This window comes from Bos indicus x Bos taurus, chromosome 25 (assembly GCF_003369695.1).
Source record: "Bos indicus x Bos taurus breed Angus x Brahman F1 hybrid chromosome 25, Bos_hybrid_MaternalHap_v2.0, whole genome shotgun sequence".
NCBI classification, from domain to species: domain Eukaryota; kingdom Metazoa; phylum Chordata; class Mammalia; order Artiodactyla; family Bovidae; genus Bos; species Bos indicus x Bos taurus.
This window is the reverse complement of record NC_040100.1, coordinates 41,324,862-41,344,512: the sequence shown is the minus strand read 5'-3', so window position 1 is coordinate 41,344,512 and position 19,651 is coordinate 41,324,862. Positions and strand designations below refer to the sequence as shown.

General features: G+C 62.1%; 2 protein-coding genes across 7 annotated transcripts in view; one reads left to right on the top strand and one right to left on the bottom strand.

The window, feature by feature from the left end:
- Nucleotides 1-19,651, bottom strand: part of IFT140 (intraflagellar transport 140) — a 58,279-nt gene that overhangs the window by 11,151 nt on the left and 27,477 nt on the right. For 5 of the 6 annotated variants that reach the window (XM_027527948.1, XM_027527950.1, XM_027527947.1 and 2 more), the window contains 4 exons: nucleotides 19,213-19,343; nucleotides 18,693-18,843; nucleotides 17,872-18,003; nucleotides 15,886-16,085 (listed from right to left, as the gene is read on the bottom strand). In XM_027527948.1, the coding sequence (XP_027383749.1) occupies nucleotides 15,886-16,085; nucleotides 17,872-18,003; nucleotides 18,693-18,843; nucleotides 19,213-19,343 (614 nt within the window). The remainder of the gene's footprint in view (nucleotides 1-15,885; nucleotides 16,086-17,871; nucleotides 18,004-18,692; nucleotides 18,844-19,212; nucleotides 19,344-19,651) is intronic. The other variant, XM_027527951.1, reaches the window with a different exon arrangement.
- TMEM204 (transmembrane protein 204) lies at nucleotides 1,679-14,336 on the top strand. The gene is made up of 3 exons (XM_027527958.1): nucleotides 1,679-2,623; nucleotides 6,456-6,611; nucleotides 13,694-14,336. Exons 1-3 carry the CDS (start codon nucleotides 2,344-2,346, stop codon nucleotides 13,936-13,938), a joined length of 681 nt encoding a protein of 226 aa, XP_027383759.1. The 5' UTR covers nucleotides 1,679-2,343; the 3' UTR covers nucleotides 13,939-14,336.

Here is a 19,651-nt window from a genome sequence, read left to right as displayed (position 1 = left end):
AGGCTGATGGGAGGGAGGGTGCTCCATGCCCAGAAGACCCCACGGCCCTGAGGAGCACAGATCAGTAACTCCTGGGACGTGAGCAGCTGGTGGGCCTACCCCACCACCAAGCCGGGCTGGGAAAAGCCCGTGGGAAGTGCCATCCCAGCACGCTGGCCACTCTGACGGGTCCGCACACCCGACAGACAGGCCACATGGACACCCGCCCAATGCCCGTCTGACAGTGCAAACTCCCTGCTGCCCGGGCCCGCGTGTGGACTGTACCCTCAACATAAGGGGCAGACAGGCTCCCAGCAGCCGACTCTCCGATAAGCCCAGGCCCCGCAAAAGTTCCTGGGACCCGCTGAGGCCCCTCCTCCTGGGCTGCCCTGTGGAGACCCCGGTGGATGGGGCCACGGTGGACGACAGCTTCACGGCTGCCCAGCGGCACACATGGCATTGCACTTCTGCCATGCGTCCCTGCTCTAAGGTTATGCTCCTGTGAGTCCGTGCGCAGGAGCAGGGAGGCCTCGGGGGTGCTGAGGGCCCTGCTCGCGGGGGGCAGTGCTCGAAGGACGAGGGGACCCTCGGAGGGCGAGGTCACTCCTGACTCAGGTCTGCTCCTAGGCCAGCCCCCAGCCCCGTCCCAGCTGTCCCCTCCGCCCGAGGCTGGGGGCTGGGAAGGCGCCGGCCCGCTGGCCCACAGGAGCCCAGGCGGGTGACCTGGCCTGCGCCTGCCCAGCCCGGGAAGACAGAGCAAGGACTGCTATTCCTGAAACCACTGCCTGCTGTCCAGCAGAAGAGAGCACGTGAAGACTGGCTCAGGAAGAGCGATGTAAGTAAGGAGCGAAGGCAACGCTCTGCTGCCAGAGGTTGTCGGGAAAACCTCCTTCTGAGGTGAGTGACTGCACCGTGTGTGCAGCGACCCCAGCCCGCGGCCCCCTTGGAGGGGCGCCCCTCCGCAGGGTCTTCTGAGATGATGGTGTGAGGAAGATGTAGGACTGCCAGCATCTCCCAGACACGGCATGGCCGGTGGAGCAGAGGTCAGCCTCGCCTCTGGCCCCAGAAGGAGGAAAGTGGTGAGAACTCAGTGAGTACGTCTGCTGTGAGCCCTGGTGGGAAAAACCCAGAAGAGGTAAAAATCTGCTGGGAGTTGACGGCCCCTGCTTCTCAGGAATGTAAACTTGGCCCCTGCAAGGTGGACCCAGAGTGGGCGGGGCCTTCGGGGGCTGACCCGGCCCGCTGGGAGTCAGCACGGGAAGGTGGGCCGAGTGAGGGTCTGAGAGCCCAGCAGGCTGACGGTTTACGGGGTGCAGGACAGGGCGCCCCCCGTGGGACCGGCAGACCGCTTGGGCCTGTCAGTGTTGGCAGCAGACGCGGCCCGGCCCTCACTCGGGCTTTGCTGGGTGCTCAGCTCACCCACAACCCTCTTCTGCACATGGACGACGGCCTGCTCTGGGAGGGGGGTCTCTGAGTGTGGGTGAGGGTCTTGGCTGGGAGGGGGGGCGTCCGGGGCCCCCAGCACACCAGCCTGTCTGTGGTGCGCACCCATGTGAGAGGGGAGCAGTTGATGGCGGGGGGACGCCCTGTGCCCAGAGTGGATGATTGGCCCCCACCCACGCCACCCGCCAGGGCCAGACAGACAGCGGCCCGAGGGCGGTGGGCGGGCGCGCGTAACTCCCAGGGAAGGTGGGGTGCGGGGGAGGGTCGCGGAGGCCTCCCGAAGAGGCCCCTGCCTTTCCCATCAGGAAACACATCCTGTGGGCGTCTGGCCGCTATTTGTTGCAGTTGGCTACGCCCTCCGGCTCTCCAAAAACAGCCTCAAAAACAACCATTTCCTCCCTGCCAGAGACGGGGAAGACGCAGGCGCGAGGCACACTCACACACACACGCGCCTCCTCTGCCGTCTGCTCTCCAGGCCCAGCTGCTCCGCGGCAGAGGCGCCGGCAGGGGCTCAGACCCGCCGCCCGCTGCTCGCTGCTCCCCGCCGCCGGCTCTGCGCCCGCCCCACGCTGGTCCCCAGAGTGGCCGGCCCCGTGCTCTCCCGCCTTGCCTGCCTGTGGTTTTCTGCTCGCTGCGGCCTCCGCCCCCTAGGAAGACGGCGCACTCAGGACTCGGGGCTCTCGCTGCTGCCCCTGTGTGCCCCCCGGGATGGGAGGCCCTGGCCTCAGCGCAGGCCTGGCGCTGCTCCAGGTGCAGGAGGCCGGGTAAGGGGCCCGCGAGGCGGGCGCCCCCGCACCTGCCGCCTGGGCCTTCCCGCCGCCGCCGAGCATGAGTGGGGATGTCCTCTAGCCAGCCCCGCTGACACGCTGACCAACCGCGGCTGGGACTCTCTCCACGACGCGAGACGCCACCACGGCCGCGATGACAGTCAGGAAAGTTGTGGCCACGGCCGTACTGGTGGCCCTGGTCTCTCTCGTCCTCAACAACGCGGCGGCCTTCACTCCCAACTGGGTGTACCAGACGCTGGAGGATGGCCGGAGGCGCAGCGTGGGGCTCTGGTGGGCCTGCTGGCTGGTGGAGCGGCCCCGGGGGGCGCCCGGCCCGGGGGCCAGGCCGGGGCCAGCCGACGTGCGCGACTGCGAGGCTCTGGGCTGGGGCTCCGAGGCAGCCGGCTTCCAGGAGTCGCGAGGCACCGTCAAACGTAAGTCGGCTTGTGTCACTGCCTCCTTTAGAGTGGCTGGCCGTGCGTGGGGCACGCCGGCAGAGAGGAGCTCCTGGGGACCCGGGTGCCAGGCTCCATGTCCAACCTGCACTGGCCCTTTTGGGACAGAATTCTTCCAGTGCAGGAGGGCGCTTTTCTCTGCCATTATGCATAGCTGGGGGACGGATACAGTAATCGAAGCAGGGAAAGTGCGTTTTTCCTGGTGGAAAATAAAGATTGCTAATGAGTGAAATAAACAAGGAGCGTAAAACATGCGGCTGGGTTGGACTTCGTTCCACAGTCGTCAGGGTCCTTCGGGCTGTGGGCAGAGCTGAGGGAGACCCTCGGGGGGCTGGCTGGAGGTGGGTGACCCAGGAGAGACTGGCAGACTGAGGCCTGTGGAGGGCGGGGAGGAGCCCAGGGCCCTGGCTGCCCCTACTGCCCCCAGTGGTCCTGTCTGGTTGGTCACGTCCGGCACGGGGTCTGGAAGGTGGGAACTTGACTTTGAAAGCGGGATTGGGTTTGAGCATTTGCGAGGGAAGGTCCAGGCACATGAAGACGCCTGACACCAAGTGTGCGGACCCAGGGTTCCCGGCGGCCGACGGGAAAGGCCGCCACCCGGGCTGGGGACAGCCCGTGACAGCTGCGGACGGGCCCCGACGCACAGACCTCCTCCCCCTTCTGAAGGCAACTCTCTTCCTGGGAGAATGCAGCTCCAGCAGGGCTTTGGCCGGCACAGGCCTGACTGCCCCCAGCCGGCTGGGCCCCCGGAACTGGGCCCTGCTGGGCCCCCTTGGGAGCTGGCTGGAGGCTGTTGTCTCCACTTGGCAGGCAGAGATGGAGGCTGCGGGAGGTGCAGGGTCCCCGCGAGCCCCTGAGGGGACGCCTCCCCGTCTCTGCAAGTAGAGCCCTCACTGCACAGCCGGCGGGGTGTCCCATGGGGAGGGGCCTGCCTGCCAGCCCCCCGCCCTTCATAAGCAGTGGGCCACAGCCTCCCTTAATGTGGGCAGAGCCTGGAGGAGTTGGCCTGTCCCATGAGCTCTCAGACCAGGGCCTGCGGGACGCTGGCAGGTCCTCTGAACTTGGGGATCCGGGACCTGCCGGTCGGGGGGGGTCCCCTCTGGGTTCTGGATCTGTGCTGAGGGGCAGTGAGAGTCAGGGACCAGGGCTCCAGCGTGGGCTTGGTGCAGGCCACGCCTCCCCGACCCCCAGGGGCCCTGTGCTCTCCTACAGGCTCCCCTGCCTCCCAGGGCTCAGGCCGCCTGCCACAGCCCTTAACACCACCACGCAGGTGCCCGCTCCAGGCACCCCCAGCCGCCCCCTTGCTAAGCCAGGCCGCAGCCTGCTCTGGACCCCCATGGCTGCCCCGCCCTGAGTCCTGAGCAGCTGCTCGGCTGCCCTCACGCGCTGTCCTAGCTGGGCGCCGCCTGAGAGGCCCCTCAACAGCTCTTAGAACGCCCTCCTCCACTACTGAGCACTTGCAGCAGCCGGCCCTTAACGACACCCTGAGCATCAGATATTTTCCCCAAAGAAGGGGGCAGTCAGTGTAGCTGCTGACGCGTGAGCTGCCACCAGGAAGAGGCGCTGACACCCTTCTCAGCAGCTCCCTGCGGCACAGCGCTGCCGCCCTGAGGCCCAGAGGCGGGGGCTTCTGGTGTTTTTCTGGGCCTGTCCCCGCCAATCCAATCAGCAGCTCCCAGCAAAACCCCAGCCCAGGCTTTGCCCGATGGTCCAGCCTCCTGCTGAGCCAGGAACAGGAGAAGGGGGCAGCCTTGACCGTGATATCATCTCCGTTCGGACACCCTGGGCCCTGTGCCACTCCATCCAGAGCCAGGCTGACCTGGAGGTCCCAGACTCCACATAGGTGCCGAGGGCAGCCCCTGGGGAACAGCAGCCACCCTCCCGCTGGCTCTGTGCCTGCGTCCTGGCAATGCCTGCGGACCCCAGCCAGAGCTGCTAGGCGCGTGGGGCCAACTCTGCCATCCCCCGAGGGGCAAGCTTCGGTCAGGGTGTCCCGAGTGCTGGGTCAAGCCCCCAGCCACCCCCGTCACGTCGGTCCCGTCCTAGAGCACAGGGCCCCTCCCTACGTCACTGGCTGAGCACGTGCTGCGGCCCTGACTTTCAATACTGATCAGGCGGGGGTGTGTGGGGGGGAATCGGTCTTGCTTTCCGATCCCCGTTCTCTCTGCCGCTTTCCATCTCTCCATGTGTTGGACACTCTGTCAGGCCCTGACACAATCCTGTCCTTTCCCTGAACCAGAGGGGACATGAATAAACGCATGTCCGGTCTCAAGCTTCACTTTCACGGCTCCTCCAAACCCAGAGCCACTGCCCAGGCTGCGCGCGCAGCAACTGTGAAGACTTGCCAAACGCCTGGGCTCAGAGGACGCCGGCGGAACTCGTCCACCCGGGTGGCTGGGGGTGGCGAGGCCGAGGGGCGAGTCCGCGCCTCAGTCCCCTTGGCCCCCGCTGACTCAGGAGGCCCTGCTCACGCCGGGGCGGGGGGAGGCTCAGGGCCTCGCTGCGCCGGGACCCGCACCCTGCAGCATGGATGCTCCCGGCACGGCCGGCCAGTCTGCGCGCGTCTGAGGCTGAGCCCCGGGACCAGAAGGACTTTCCTGGGTTCAGGTGGACCCCACACTCGTGCTCTGAGCATCCATCACCCTCGACAGCCCTTGTCTCCACCTCTACCTCCAAACTCGTGATCTCTTAGAGTAGCAGAGCCTTCCCGTAGGATAAAGTTGTTTGAAGGGTAAACGTGGTTGGAAAGTCCAGGTGAAAAGGCAGGAAGAGCGCGATGAGCAGCCTCCCCGGGAAAGCCGGCGAGTGGCCGAGCCCCGTGCTGACGGGGGACCCATGTGGCCTCCCGCTCCTGTGTGCGGTCAGGGGACCCAGGAAGCCCTCGTGAGCAGCCAGGAGGGTTCCCACAGATCACGAGATCTGCTGCCCTGCCGCCCCGTGTGGGGAGGCCAGGGACCTGAGCCTGCGTTGGGACTTCGGGCTCCCGGGGCCTGCCCTGAGCTCTCCGGCTCCTCGCTTTAAAGGTCAGGGTTCCCAGAGACCGCAGCCACATCCTGTGGTCGCTCTGATGACTACAGAACCCAGGACAGTGAGGCAGGGACCCAAGAGCTGCAGGCTAGAGCGTCAGGCAGAGGAGCCATCTGTCTGTCCGTCCGTCCATCCACCTGTCTGGGAGTGCTTCTAGGCCCTCGGTGCTGGGCACCAGTCCACCCGCCCACCCCCAGGGCTGCTCCCATGTCTGTCCAGAGCCTGGGGTGCCCGCAGCCCTGAGCAGCCGCATGGCACAGGCCTGGGACCTGGGAAGGGCGAGACTCCTCGAGCTCTGCAAGGCAGGAGAGGGGCCGGGGGCAAGCCTCCCGAGGCCCCTGGGCAGGAGGAGTGATCCTCTGGTGGGAAGCGGCATAGCTGACCACACACGCTAACGGAGAACGCCGCTGGCCCACAGTGCCCTGCACCCAAGGCCCCAGCGCAGGGGGCTTTTACACCCTGGAAGGACCACAGGGAAGGGGCAGACTTCACAGCTGAGGGCTCTGCCGTCTAGCACGCGGGTGGGACGGTATCTCCCGATGGGCCTCTCGACACCCCCCAGCCCCCTCCTCTATGGTCCGAGCCCCAGGCTGCCCCATATGCACGTCCTGTGGGTCTCGTTCAGGGTCTGGGGTCCGGGGTGCAGGTGGGTGGGGGCTGGGGAGGGGGTTATGAGACTTAGGGAGACAGAGGGAGGAGCCCCAGGTGGGCAGGGAGCCCGGCCTAAGCAGCCTGGCCAGTGCCAACCGCGCTGACCGCTGCTCCCGTCCCTCCCGCCCCGCAGTGCAGTTTGACATGATGCGAGCCTGCAACCTGGTTGCCACGGCGGCACTGGCGGCCGGCCAGCTCACCTTCGTGTTGGGGCTGACGGGCCTGCCCCTCCTGTCGCCCGATGCCCAGTGCTGGGAGGAGGCCATGGCTGCCGCATTCCAGTTGGCAAGTAAGTACTCGGTGAGGCGGCAGGTCAGCTGTGGCTTCTAAAGTCACAGCGGCCCCCGCAGCTCACCCTTCCGCCCCACCCGTCACTGTAGGCAGCAGCCAGACAGAAATACATACGGTGTGGGGGTGGGGGCTGCAGTGCAATCTGAGAGGTTAGTGTCTGTCTGCCCGAGGCCTCCGGGCCCTTCCCGCCATCTAAGGCGAGGTGCCCACACTAGACACTCGGGTGACTCGCTTGGCTTTTCAAAGTCTCCAGCACCTGCTGTTTCTTTGCCTCTCTGCAGCCCGGGTGGCAGGCGGCCTGGGTTCACGCTCCTCCCGCGAGGCTGCCACAGCCTGCCATGGCCATGTGGGCACGTGGACAGAGGCGGGTGCCCTTCTGAGCCCCGCGTTCTTCCTGGCTAACAGTCAGCAGGCAGGGAGTTCTGGGCACACATGTGGTTCCCAGCTGGCCATCTATAGGCTTGAGGTTGGGCTCGGCTGGGGTCAGACGAGCGTGGTTGGGGCGACGCTGGGGAAAGGGGTAAGGCCGCAGGCCCTCAGTGAACAGTCCAGAAGCCACCTTGCTCTGGGGATGATGCAGGTGGGGCAGGGCCTGGCCACTGCCAGCGTCCGAGGACAAGAACAGCGGCCCTACAGGTGATGAATGGGCCTGGCGAGGGAGGCTGTACAGTGGCCAGGAAGCTCCGAAGCCGCCCACCTGTGTGCCCCAGGAGTAGGGGTGGGGGGGACGTCTGTGCTGAGGTCCCCCCACCCCGCCCCCCCGCCTGTCTTGCTGGCCCAGGTTTAACCATCATGGGACCCTGGGCTTTCAGGTTCCTGCTGCCCATGGGGAAGGGCAGGTGGGTGGCCGACAGGACAGGGGGGCCAGGCATCCGGCTCGGGGGAAAAGCAGCGCCCAGCGGTGAGGCTGCAGTCCAGCCCTGTTGGGGGACAGGAAGTGTGAGTGAATCACGGGGGACGATGGATCCCGGCCCCCTCCCCACTTCCTGGAGAAGCGCAGTTTCCAGAACGCGGCTGACAGCTGGCAGCACTCATGCTGGGAAGTGCCGGGTGGGACTCGGAAACAGGCCCTATTCACAGGGCGGCGCAGCCCTCGCCGGTCACTTCCCTGGGGCCAGGCAGCCCGGGGCGCCACGAGGCCCAGGAGGGCGCACAGTAGGTGTCAGGAGAACAGGGCTGCGTCCACCCCTGCGGTCACCCGCGAACGGGGCAAAGCCACCGGGGTGACGCCCACCCTGCCCAGGGCGATTCTGGGGCCTGGGACCGCCGCCCCCTCCCTCCTCCAGGACCGTTCCACGGGCTGCCCTGCTGAGCTTGGTGCTGTGGTTCCGCGCCTTGCTGAGACCTCCCTTCCCCCACGAGGGGTCATCTGGAATTTCATCCCTTCAGGAAGGAAGTGGGAGATTCTGAAAATGTGATTGGAAAAGCTGGATTAAAGACACATTCGAGTGGTGTTAAAGGAATACCAGTAACAGCTCTTGACTCAGAAAGGGACTCCTCCCTGCAGGAGGACCTAGTGTGACACTGCCCCTCGGAAGAAATGTCCCTGACACACTTATTTGGAGTTACTGGAAAACGTATTGTGGGTTTGGTGTTAAACCTGACATCTTACTTCCTGCAAACTCTTGTTTCAGAACAAAACTGTATTGCTTCCAAGTAACACACAAAAAAATCGAAGCGGGGCAGCCCTCCCCCATTAACTAAAACCACACTGTCCTGCAGCGATGGGCATGGGGGGCGCGCACTGCCCTCCTGGGCATCCCCAGGCCAGCACCGCCCCTGGGAGGCAGGACCAGGCTCTGCCCAAACCCGTCAGGCCAGCAGAGGCCGATGGAAAAAGCCAGGAGCCCGCAGGGCACCTGCAGCCCTTCCGCGGTCCGGTATGTGGCCCTGCCTCCGCAGGCCAGCTCCCTGTCACGGTCCCTGCCCCCGCCCCGCGTCCGACTGTCACCCCCCGCGGGGCTGCTGTGCCCAGAGAGGAAATGCACTTGGCCCTGTTTAGACTGTTTCATTGACAAACAGTACAGAGCACAGCGCTGGGGCTTTCTTCTATCACGCGGCTAATTTTAGAGTTAGGTTTTTTCCTGTGCTCTGGTCTGTTTTAAACAGTCAGAGAGAGACTGAAGGGCGCCAGGATATCCTGTCCCAGGAGGGGGAAATGCCTGCTGGTACCTGTTATGCAAGGGAACCTTGAGTCCCCACTGCAGGGCCAGAGGGTGGGCGGGGGAGAGAAGGTGCTTGTGGAAGCAGGGGAGCGTGGCTCCCCGGGAGGCAGGAGCACAGGGATCCACCAGAGAGCAACACCCCAGCAGGAGGCGGCCTGTGGCTCTCCCGGTGGTCCCACAGCTGCTTTGGGCACTGGTCCCCTGGGCACAGGATGCCCGGCCTGCTCCCCCTCGATCAGGGATGCAAGTCCAAGAGACCCCGTCTCAGATGCCAGGGAGGACCCCAGGAGAGAGCGACCGCCAGCGATTTCGCCTGCTGTGCTCTACTGCACTCAGGCCACACGAGAGGGTTTCCAATTCTTTACAGAATCTTCCAAGTGTGATTTTCATTTACCCTAAAGTTGAAAAAACTCCTCGCCGTCCCTTAGTCCACCGCCACGCATGAGTTGAACATGCCTGTGTGAAAGTGCTGTGCACAGGGGCGGGGGGAGCAGGCGCCACATGGCAGCCATCTGCCAATGCCGCCTGGCCGGCCCCTCCTCAGACACGAGCCCTTCAGACCCCGCAGGGGTCGAGAGCAGCATTTATGCAGACCGTGTGGGCTTCATGTCTGCTGGGCTCCTCTCTCCACTTCTGCAAATCCTGAGATTTTTTTTTGTTGTTGAAAAACTTACCAACACGCTAAGGGCCGCTTACCCTACACCTGAGGAGGAGGCTGACTTTACTGTCACCAAAGCTCAGCCGGGTGACACGTGGTGGCTGCCCTGGCATCTGAGCTGGAAGGGACCTCCTTGCACCAGCGGACCCCTTTCTGTGCTGTCCGAGCGCCTGGCTCAGGCTGGACGGCTCGCTTTCCTGTCTCCTGCCCCGCTGCTCCTGTGACCGTGTCCTTTCCCAGACTCTCCCGGGTTGGCGGGGGTGGGGGGGCAGCACCTGTCCACACCCTCTGCTGCCCACGGCGTGGAAGCCCGCCTGTGGCTGAGCCTCAGGGCCCCACATGCGGGGCCTCAGCTGGTGCTGCCCGTGGCCCGTGGCAGGCGCCCGTGAGAGTTCAGGGCTCAGCCCCACAGTTTCCATCCGCACCTCCGCGTGGGCTGGATGGCCACTCCGGAGGATGCCTGTGACAGCTGGCGGAGCCCAAGGAAGCCCACAGGAAGGAAGAGAGGAGAGGGTGCCTGAACCATGCTGCCCCAGCCACAGGCCCACAGGAAGGGGCTGTTTGCTTTGGAACATAAGCTCGTGAGGACGGAATCAATTCCACGTGGGTTTACTGCAACTCTCCCCTTAGACTTGCTTCCCTGACATCACGGAAAAGGCTCCGGAGACGCTCAGGAGCAGGGGGCCCTCAACCCGGGCTGAGAGAGACGGATGGCCTGGCTTCAGAACCTCGTCAAAGTAAAAGGCCAGTTTGCTTTCAGGGGGATGTGCACGTGGCCTGTGCAGCAGCTGCCAACTCTTCATGTCCCTGTGGCTTTCCACTGCCCACACGTGGTGCATCGCGGTCCTTGCCGCAACCAAGTCTGCTCAGCCACACTGCCCCTGCTGGCCGAGGGCGGACGCGGATGAGTGCCGTCCTGCTGGAAACCCACCCGCACAGCTCACTCTGGACGGCAGAGAACGCTGCTCAAGACGGCAGAGAACGCTGCTCAAGACAAAGCGCAAGAGAGGTGAGGCTCAGCCTGCTCTGGTCACTGACAAGCGTCCCTCTGAGAGACTGTGCTCACCTGGCCCCCACCTCTTACAGCTGTGTGTGCAGAGCTGTCTATTCACATGCCAGTTCACACTGCTTTCTTCTGGTAACATAAGAACATCTCCTGTGTACTTGCACAGAAGTGATAAGCTGAGTAAAATGGCTACAGAGTAACCACCTGTCCTGCTGCTGCTAAGTCGCTTCAGTCCTGTCTGACTCTGTGCGACCCCATAGACGGCAGCCCACCAGGCTCCCCCGTCCCTGGGATTCTCCAGGCAAGAACACTGGAGTGGGTTGCCATTTCCTTCTCCAATGCAGGAAAGTGAAAAGTGAAAGTGAAGTCGCTCAGACGTCTCCGACTCTTAGTGACCCCATGGACTGTGGCCCACCAGGCTCCTCCGTCCATGGGATTTTCCAGGCAAGACTGCTGGTGTGGGGTGCCATTGCCTTCTCCGACCACCTGTCCTATTTCCCTCCAAAACAGAGGATGTGCTCTTCAGCGCCCTCTCAGCGCTGGAGACTCCCAGGGTCCTGGTATCAGACGCCCAGCCCCTCGTCCTAAATGCTGCGTGGTGGGCGCCGCACCTTGGGGGGGCCTGGATCAAGGGGTGGTGATGCCCAGCTGTGTGCTGAGGGGCCAGGACAGGAGGACCGGAGGCAGCCTGCCCCCAGCTGATGGACACAGGGCGCAGCACCAGGAAAGTGGGGGAGGGCAGCGTACACGAGGCCTGGTCAACTCCCTAGGGCGGTAGACGCTAGCGGGGACGACATGTGTCCTCTATGGCCTCCGCGGGGCAACTGTGCAGCTGTGGGGATTCACGTCCCCAGAGCTGTGACGCGCTCCAGGAGGCACCCGTTAGTGGAAGAAGGAAAGGTTAGCTGCACTTCCAGAACCTTCTAAACGTCCTCTTGTGAACCTTACATAGACAGGGCTCAGGAGACACGCATGTGCTGCTGAAGACACACGCGTGACACTGGGAAGCCTGTGTTCCCTGCCCCGGCCTGTCGGTGGTTGCTGCCCATCAGCTGAGCCCGTCTGATGCAAGCACTGGAGCTGGGCACCCGCGGCCCGCACCCAGCGCTCTGTGTCTGATGACCGCGTTTCAGACGCTGCTGGCTTGGGTCACAGTCATGTTTCCTGCGATCTGTGACAAGCAGGGTCTTACTCAGGCGTGTCCTGGGAGTGGGTCTCGGGTCCCCGGGCCATGTGTACACTCCATCAGCATGCCCTGCCCTGGTCTCAGCCAGGGCCTGTCCAGGTCGGGGTCTCACGACTCACAAGCCTCCACTTATGAATTCAAGGTCCTCTGTCCATCAGTGACGCAAAGCCACCCACATCGGACTGGCCCAGTGCTTTGGCCCGCGCCCTGGGGATGGGCACCACCACATAACAGATCTTGTGTAACACGTACAAACCGGATGAAGCTTCCCTAAGACGGGGCAACAGGCTCTGAGCACCGTGGAGGGAGGGGCCGGGGGAGTCCTCCGCCCTGCTCCCCCTCCCCCGACTCGGCTGGCGTGCTGACTTGCCCCCACCCCATCCCCCGCTTTCTGAGTCCTGTTGACAGAAGGCCCAACAAGCGCCCAGACACTGTGACAAGGAGGGGATGCAGAGCGCTTCCGCCTTCGTTTCACAGAACACAGGCCCGAACCCCTCCCGTCATGAACGCAGAACAGGCCGCACGAGACAGCGGGCGCGGCCGTCTGTCCTGGTGGGCACAGAAGCGCCCAGGATTTCTTGCTGCCAGTGTGCATGACCAACAGAACCCGTTATTTCTAACAGAAAGGGAGCATGGACAAGCGTCAGGCGTAACAAGATCCACCAAATACCATGGAGAATGAGCACAGGGCTTGGTCAGCGCCACTGCAGCCGAGCACGTGACCGACGCAGCACAGACACTTGAGCCAGACTTTCTGGAAGGCGCAGGGAAGGCAAGACCATAACGCTTGTGCTTCGAGAAAAGCTCGGCCTGCGCCCGACACCCAGTCAGGATGTGGCTATTAGAACTCAGCGCGGGCACCACTGCGACGGCCCTCCGCCCCGGGGCCACCCCGGCTCGTGCGTGGCCTGGTTTCCCAAGGAAAGTGGGCGGGGGGGGGGGGTCTGGCAGGAGCAGAGTGCGGATGTCACGGCACAGGGACTCGGAGGGCTCGGCTGGCCAGGGCCCAGGGCAGGGGCCGAGACGGTCTGGGAAGGGTGGGGAGTCCCATCTGGACACTCCAGGTCCCTGAGGGCCTTTGTTCTCATCAGGCACGTTCGGTTCCTTAGAAACAGACTCAGCCTGGTCGGCACAGCAGAGGGGTTGCCAGGGCCGCCTGGTTGGGGGCTGATGACCCAGGGCTGGGAGGAGGGGCGGGCTCCGGACAGCTTCCTGAGCAGGACCACTGCCTCTACCCCTATTCTAGCCACCAGGGCTTCCGGCCCAGACTCAGACCTGAACTCTCCCCAGCGCCAGTGCCTGTTGGCTTAGCCCACAGACCCTGGGTGTAAAATCCCAGTCTTCTTATCGTAGGAACCAAAAGATAAGTCTGTGGAGCCCTGAGAGACTGAACCACGTCTCTCAGTGATGACGGGCCTACATGAACAGCTGACAGAGGGGAGCGAGGCCGCACAGGGCGCTGCGCACAGTCCTGGACGCCCACCCCCGGGGCCCGGCATCATTTGAAGAGAGACAGGGATGAGGGGGACGGGACGGGGTGGGCATGCTCTAGGACCACCTGCAGCTGCTCAGAGGGCAGAGGAGACGCCTGGAGCCCAGCTCCCAGGCCCCCTGCCTGCTCGGTGTGCCAGGAATAAGAGAACTCTTAAGGATGGGAATTCAACTAAGTCACACACCGGTCTGAGCTCTTCCAGGTACAACACAGGAAACACGTGTTTTCCTTCACTTTGAATGAATAAGGCATTTACAGGCCTGGCGGACCTCACGTGGAGTCCCTGCTGGGCTGTTTGGGGTGAGGAAGCGGGTGTCAGCGTCCCCTCTGCTGGGGGGGGGGGGCGGCCGAGACCAGACACCTTCCAGGGCTCAGGACCCACCTGAGCCCCAAGACTGGGCCTGGCTGGGACAGACGCCCCACCAGACCCACGGGCCCCGTTGAACACAGCCGAACCCGAGGCAGGGAGTGGGGCGGGGCTGGGCTCCTGGCCCACAGGACAGGGTTGGCGGAGGAGGCCGGGCGGGGAGTGGGGCCCTCCAGCGGCTGCCTCACCCCGGACTTCATCTGCAGGTTTTGTCCTGGTCATCGGGCTGGTAACGTTCTACCGCATCGGGCCCTACACCAGCCTGTCCTGGTCATGCTACCTGAACATCGGTGCCTGCCTGCTGGCCACCCTGGCCGCCGCCATGCTCATCTGGAACGTCCTGCACCGGCGGGAGGACTGCACAGCCCCTCGCGTGATCGTCATCAGCCGCTCCCTGACCGCACGCTTTCGCCGCGGGCTGGACAACGACTATGTGGAGTCGCCGTGCTGAGGGTGAACCCCTCCACCCCAGGACCGTCTGGGGAGCAGGGCACTGCTGTCCACTCGAGCACACACACCACACGCATTGACCACGTTATCCACGGACACGGGGCTTGACCACATGGCATCCGCGCCCTCCCCGGGGCCCGCGTCACGCTCCTGCACAGTCTTGCACTCTGCCCTGGCCCACGTTAATTTATTCAGCATCTGCTGAGAGGGGCGTCCTGGGTCCTAACTACTCTGATAAAACAGAACATGGGGAGAGTTTGCGAAATGCACGGACCTCCCTCCAGGGACTCAGAATTCACAGTCAGATGGTCACGGCTTTACGACAGCATTGTGTAAATGAGATCCATTTACTCCTGATTATCCTTCTAAGTTAAAATAAAATGCCAACCTCTCACCATGGCTTAAAGCTTGTGTTTTATCTGCTACACTGCCACGTGGTGAAGAATCGGGCCAGTCCTGTAGTTTTGTAGGCTGACCATCAGAGAAGGTGCCAGGCAGCGTGGCTGGGGGTCACTCATGCCTCACTCACGCCTCCACTCACAAGTCCCCGTCCCTACGGCTCCTGAGCTCCGGCTGCATGATAGCACATCCAGGTTGGCAAGTAAGAGAGACGTCTATTGGCTTCAAACAATTCAGAGGTTGCTTTGCTTCTTCCCCTAGCAGAGTCTTCAATGCACGGAGCCGGGACCCCGCCACTGGTGGCTTCAGACCTCCGTCCCAGCCCCAGCTTGGCGCCAACAGCCCCGGACCCAGCAGTTGGGCTGGAGCCCCGACTCCCCGCGCTGAGCACCAGCAGCTCAGGGGTTCACACCAGCAAGCACCCTCAGGCCGGCGGCTACCCGCCCACATCTGTGAGGCCCGCGGGTGCTGCGCCCCCTGGCGGCGGGAAGCGCTGCTGGTATCGTGCGGCCCAGGAAGCCAGGCGGGGGCGGGGAGGCATCTGTGCTAAGTCCTCTGCTGCCTCCCCACAGGGCCGGCCCTCTAAGAATGCTAAAAAAGGTTTAGCTTGGCTGCCGCACCCTTCCCCACAATGAGCGGTGACCAGCCTGGGGCTCAAAGGCCATGCTGCCCCAGGAATTTCTTTAGTCAGAGGGAGGGATGGGTCGCTCTGTTGCTTTAGGTAAATACAAAGCAAGGGAGGACAGCTTCAAAGCACACCTAGCCTGACAGAGTGTCAGCGCAGCTCGGGCCGGGGGCACACTCGGGGGCCGCCCCTCCTCTTCAGCAGCTCAGGGTTCAGCCTTGGCAGCGTTCCGCACACGACGACACACTGCAGCGGCCCAGTGGTCACGTGTGGTCTGTGGTGGAGCGTCTATCAAACGGCAAGTGCCGCCAGCCACTCTGCACTCCCCGACCAAGGGCCTCTCGCCCACCCAGGGGATGTGGGGAAAAGACTCTCTGCTCTAGACCACGATGACCAGAGTCTGACCCGGTTACAGACCCGTCTCTGCAGACAGGATGGGGGGGCGCTTAACTCCCGTCCTCTCCCTCCACCTGACTTCCATCCTTCAACAGTTTTTCTACCCTTTGTGATTAAACTGTCAGATGCTCTTGAGAAGCTCCCCCAGGAACAGAGAAAAAGTCGCTTATACACAACCCTTGACGGACAACTTCTCTTGGAGCGATTTTAATTGCATTTTGCCTGCCGTTTTGAGGGTTTACTATCAAAACCTTTTCTGGGTGGTGCAATTATTCCCAGAGAGACAGGTACTATAAATATTTAGTGACGGCAGAATTTTCGACTAGGAAGTGTACAGACAGTAAAATAAATCCAGACAACTGAATCGCAGCCCCTGAGGCTCTGAGCACCATGAGTCCAGCCGGATGCCATTCGCGTCCCGGTTTCCACCAGCATCTCCTTGAACCCGTGAGACACCACACACACCAAGCAGACTCAGCGACGGTGACCGCCCCCACCGCCCCCTGCCCCCCGCGAGCGGCCCCTCACCTTTTGATGAGCTTGATGGACCTGAAGGCCTCATCCATGTCCCCGATGGTCAGGAAAAAGCTGAAGTTGATCATGGCGTCCCGCGTGGGCTTGTCGCAGTCCTCCAGCCCTACGAAGTCCCGCAGGGGCCTCCTGCCCACTGCCTGGGGGATGCACTGGGACCCGGAGTCCAGCTGGTCCTCCAGATTAGCTTCTCCTGGCTGGATGACAAAGGGCGCAGTCTATCTGTGGGTCCCCGTGAAGCCAGTGCATGCCCCGGGCCTCTCCCCAGGGGACCCTCTGCACAGACCCCACATTTAGCAATGCTCTTGGCAAAAGCATCACACGGCTGCAAGCCCTCGAAGGGACCAGAGCACGGGGCTCCAGCTTCAGAGTGTGGGTGATGCAGGCGTCGGCATGCAGGGACCTGCGGCTGAGGCAGTGACATCAGCGGCTCTACAGCCATGAACATGTGAAAACCCCACCCATGAGCTGCCTGTAAACTTCCTAGAAAGAGCTCTTCCTGTCGCGTCTGACCGTGTGCCCGTGCACGAGGTGCTATAAGCACGTGCAGCACCACTGCCTCCTGGTCCATTCCCACGTCTGGCTACAAGAGGGATACTTGCTAACACAGAAAACACAGAGCTCATGTTGAGGCCTGATTTTAAGTCACCTTAAACTAAAAGCCAAAAAAAAAAGAGAAAAAATCCAAGAAAAAGCCTGCACACTTTAGTTCTTCTGACAGGACAGTGAAGAAACAAGTGAAGAAGCAAAGCAGCAGGAAGCACAGAGCTGGGGGAGGGGGAGCGGCAGAACTCAGGGGAGCCACTCAGGTGGCACCCCACGTCCACAGGACCAAGGCAGAGTAACGGGCTGCAGCCTGCACAGGCCCCTCAGTGCAGGGGGCTGTGGGCGCCCGGCTGAGAACAGGTGGCTCAGCCGGTGTTTCAGCTGGGCTGGAAGCTCTGCCGTCCATCACAGACGTGCCCACCCCTGATCAGCACTGACCTTAGGGCCAAGGATGCCAATTTCAGGCCTGGGCGGGACCATGGAGATGCAGAGACCATGTCCCAGGGATGGCAAATAACTCATCTAAAATGGCTGGGGCAAGTGCTGACAATGACCCCATTTGACCAGAAATTTAAACACACGTGAGTACGTAACGGGGCGTCCCTGTTGGCTCAACTGGTAAAGAGTCTGACTGCAATGCAGGAGACCCAGGTTTGATCCCTGGGTCGATCCCCTGGAGGAAGGGACAGTGTATGTGACGCACACATGCAGGCTACAGACGGAACCTCTCCCTAGCTGTCCCCAGTGGCACCTCTGGGGGCTGCAACCATGGAGATTTGTATCACCTCTGGTCTTTATTTCCTCATTTGCAGTTCCTGAATTTCCTACAGTGAATATGGGAATAAGTCAGTCGATAAGTCATGTCCAACTCTTGTGACCCCGTGAACTGCGGCCTGTGAGGCTCCTCTGTGCATGGAATTCTCCAGGCAAGAATACTGGAGTGGGTTGCCATTTCCTTCTGTAGGGGATCTTCCCCACCCAGGATTGAACCCTGGTCTCCCGCACTGCAGTGAGATTGTTTACTGGCTGAGCTTCCCTGGTGGCTCAGCTGGTAAACAATCCGCCTGCAATGCAGGAGACCTGGGTTCAATCCTGGGTGGGGAAGATCTCCTGGAAAAGGGAATGGCTACCCAGTATTCTGGCCTAGAGAAAAGTCAGACACAACTGAGCAAATATAGGAATAGAAACTTCTAAAAAAGCAGCTAGACTTTTTTAAAAAAAGACAGAAAGGTGGAAGGGCCCAGTGCTTTTGGGGGAGCCAGGAGGGATACCCTTCAGTGGAGCTGCTGCCCACCTGCCCGCCCTCGACCTTCCCCACACAGACGGCAACCTTGGATCCCGGGATCTCAGGGGACAGCTCAGGGCACACGCTTTGTGTAATGGGAGCCCCCGGGGAGGAGGAGGGCCCGAGGATATGGCCGCGCCCGCAGGGCCCACCTTTCTCGTGAAGTAGTAGTGGGGCACCTGGATCCCCAGGAGCGTCTGGAAGGCAGGGGGACGGGGGAAGCTGTCCTGCAACAGGAAGCCGTGCTCTTCTGAGACGAAGAAGGACAGGACCACCACGTCTGCCTGCGGAGGGACGTGTCCTGTCTCAGTTCGATAGCAACTTTCCTGGTTCTTGTCTCACCCTACTTGTCCGACATTGCCAGGAAGTTTACATAAAACACAGAGAATGTAGAGCAGCCGACAGGCTGGCTCTCACATAACCCCACTCTCCCTGCCGAGGACCCTATGCACAACCCCTGTAGAACAAGGTAGGTCACGCATGCAAGAGGGTCAAGAGGGCTTTGTATGGGATCATTGGGTGTCCTGTAAAATAGGACACTGGAAAGCGGTGGAGTCTGGGCCCAATGAGGGGATGGGGCTCGGAGTCACTGGCGTTGGAGTGTTGGGGAGGAAGACCCTGCAGAGAGGGGAGCAGGGTGGTGAGAGGGGAGGGCAGTGACCGAGGCTGGGGGCCCACTGATTGGGGAATGACTGAGGGGACCTTCGTAACCGGACCCACAGGACGCGCCCAGATCAAGGGAGACTCTGATTCCCAAGAGAAAATGGCACGTGACAGAGGGTGGGGCCAGCTCTCGATGGCGACCCAGAGGGGAGAGGTGTCCACTGACGTCCTGGGGGTGGAGACTGGCTCCCCGGAACCCGTTCCCTACGACTTCCCCAGGGACCACATTGGAAGACAGAGCCTGCCCTGCCTGCTGTCCAAACACACAGGTGACCGCGCGAGGGGCGAGGGGCGAGGGGCCCGCACTGGCCTCGGCCAGCGCGTTCCTGTCCGCGGGCTGTGGTGGGGCGCCGGGCACCTCGCGCACGGCTTCGCACACGAACAGCCGGGGCTCGCTCTGATCCCAGAAGTGGCTGACGGGCACGAGGTCTGTCAGCCTCTCATCCTCCAGGGCCTGGCTCCTGAAAAAGAAAGAGAACCGCATGCGCGGTACACCAAGGCCCTGAAGAAAGACCGGCAGGGACGCTGATGGCCCTCTGTACCCCGAGACCTGGGGCTGCCCATGGGCATTCGCGTTGCAGCCCTTTTGGAAGCTCAAGTTCCTGGCCCATGACTCCAGAACCTCAGAACCGAGGAGTCAGATTAGACTCAAATCCCTGCGACGGCCCAGGGGAGCGGGCTTCTGTTTCACCTCTGGTCCCCATTGCTCATGATCACTGAGCTCTTCCAAGTATGAAGAAAACTTAGCAACAAACTGGCTCAAAGCCAACAAGTAACTGAGCATTTTCAACATCTTTTTTCAACAAAGTCCTCCCAAACCACAGGCTTACTTCTTTGTCTCCTGCCCATTAATGGACAATGTCTCTCTCTGATCTATCTGTCCTGTCTTGAGGTCGAGGATGGTCACTGTGTCCATATCCACGTCGTAGAAGCAGATTTTTGAATCGGGGCTATTGTCAGCCTAGGAAGAGAGAGCCGGAGCTCAGTGTGCCTGCCCGCTGATGTTCCACACGTTTGGGAGAGGTGCCAAGGTCCAGACCGTGTAATTCCAACGTCAGCCTATGTTCATCCCACTGAAACGGCTGTGGGTTTACTCTTTTCTAGTTTCAGCCGATCCCCCATAGTGGCTGGGCCCACTGTTGCCCTCCAGCCCTGCTTCTCTCCTCCCAGCTCTCACCAGGGTTGTAAAAATTTACTTGAGTCTGCTCATCCACAGGGGTGGCGTCGAGTCCCCCATTTAACACATCAGTTTGTGTTTACAGTACCCAG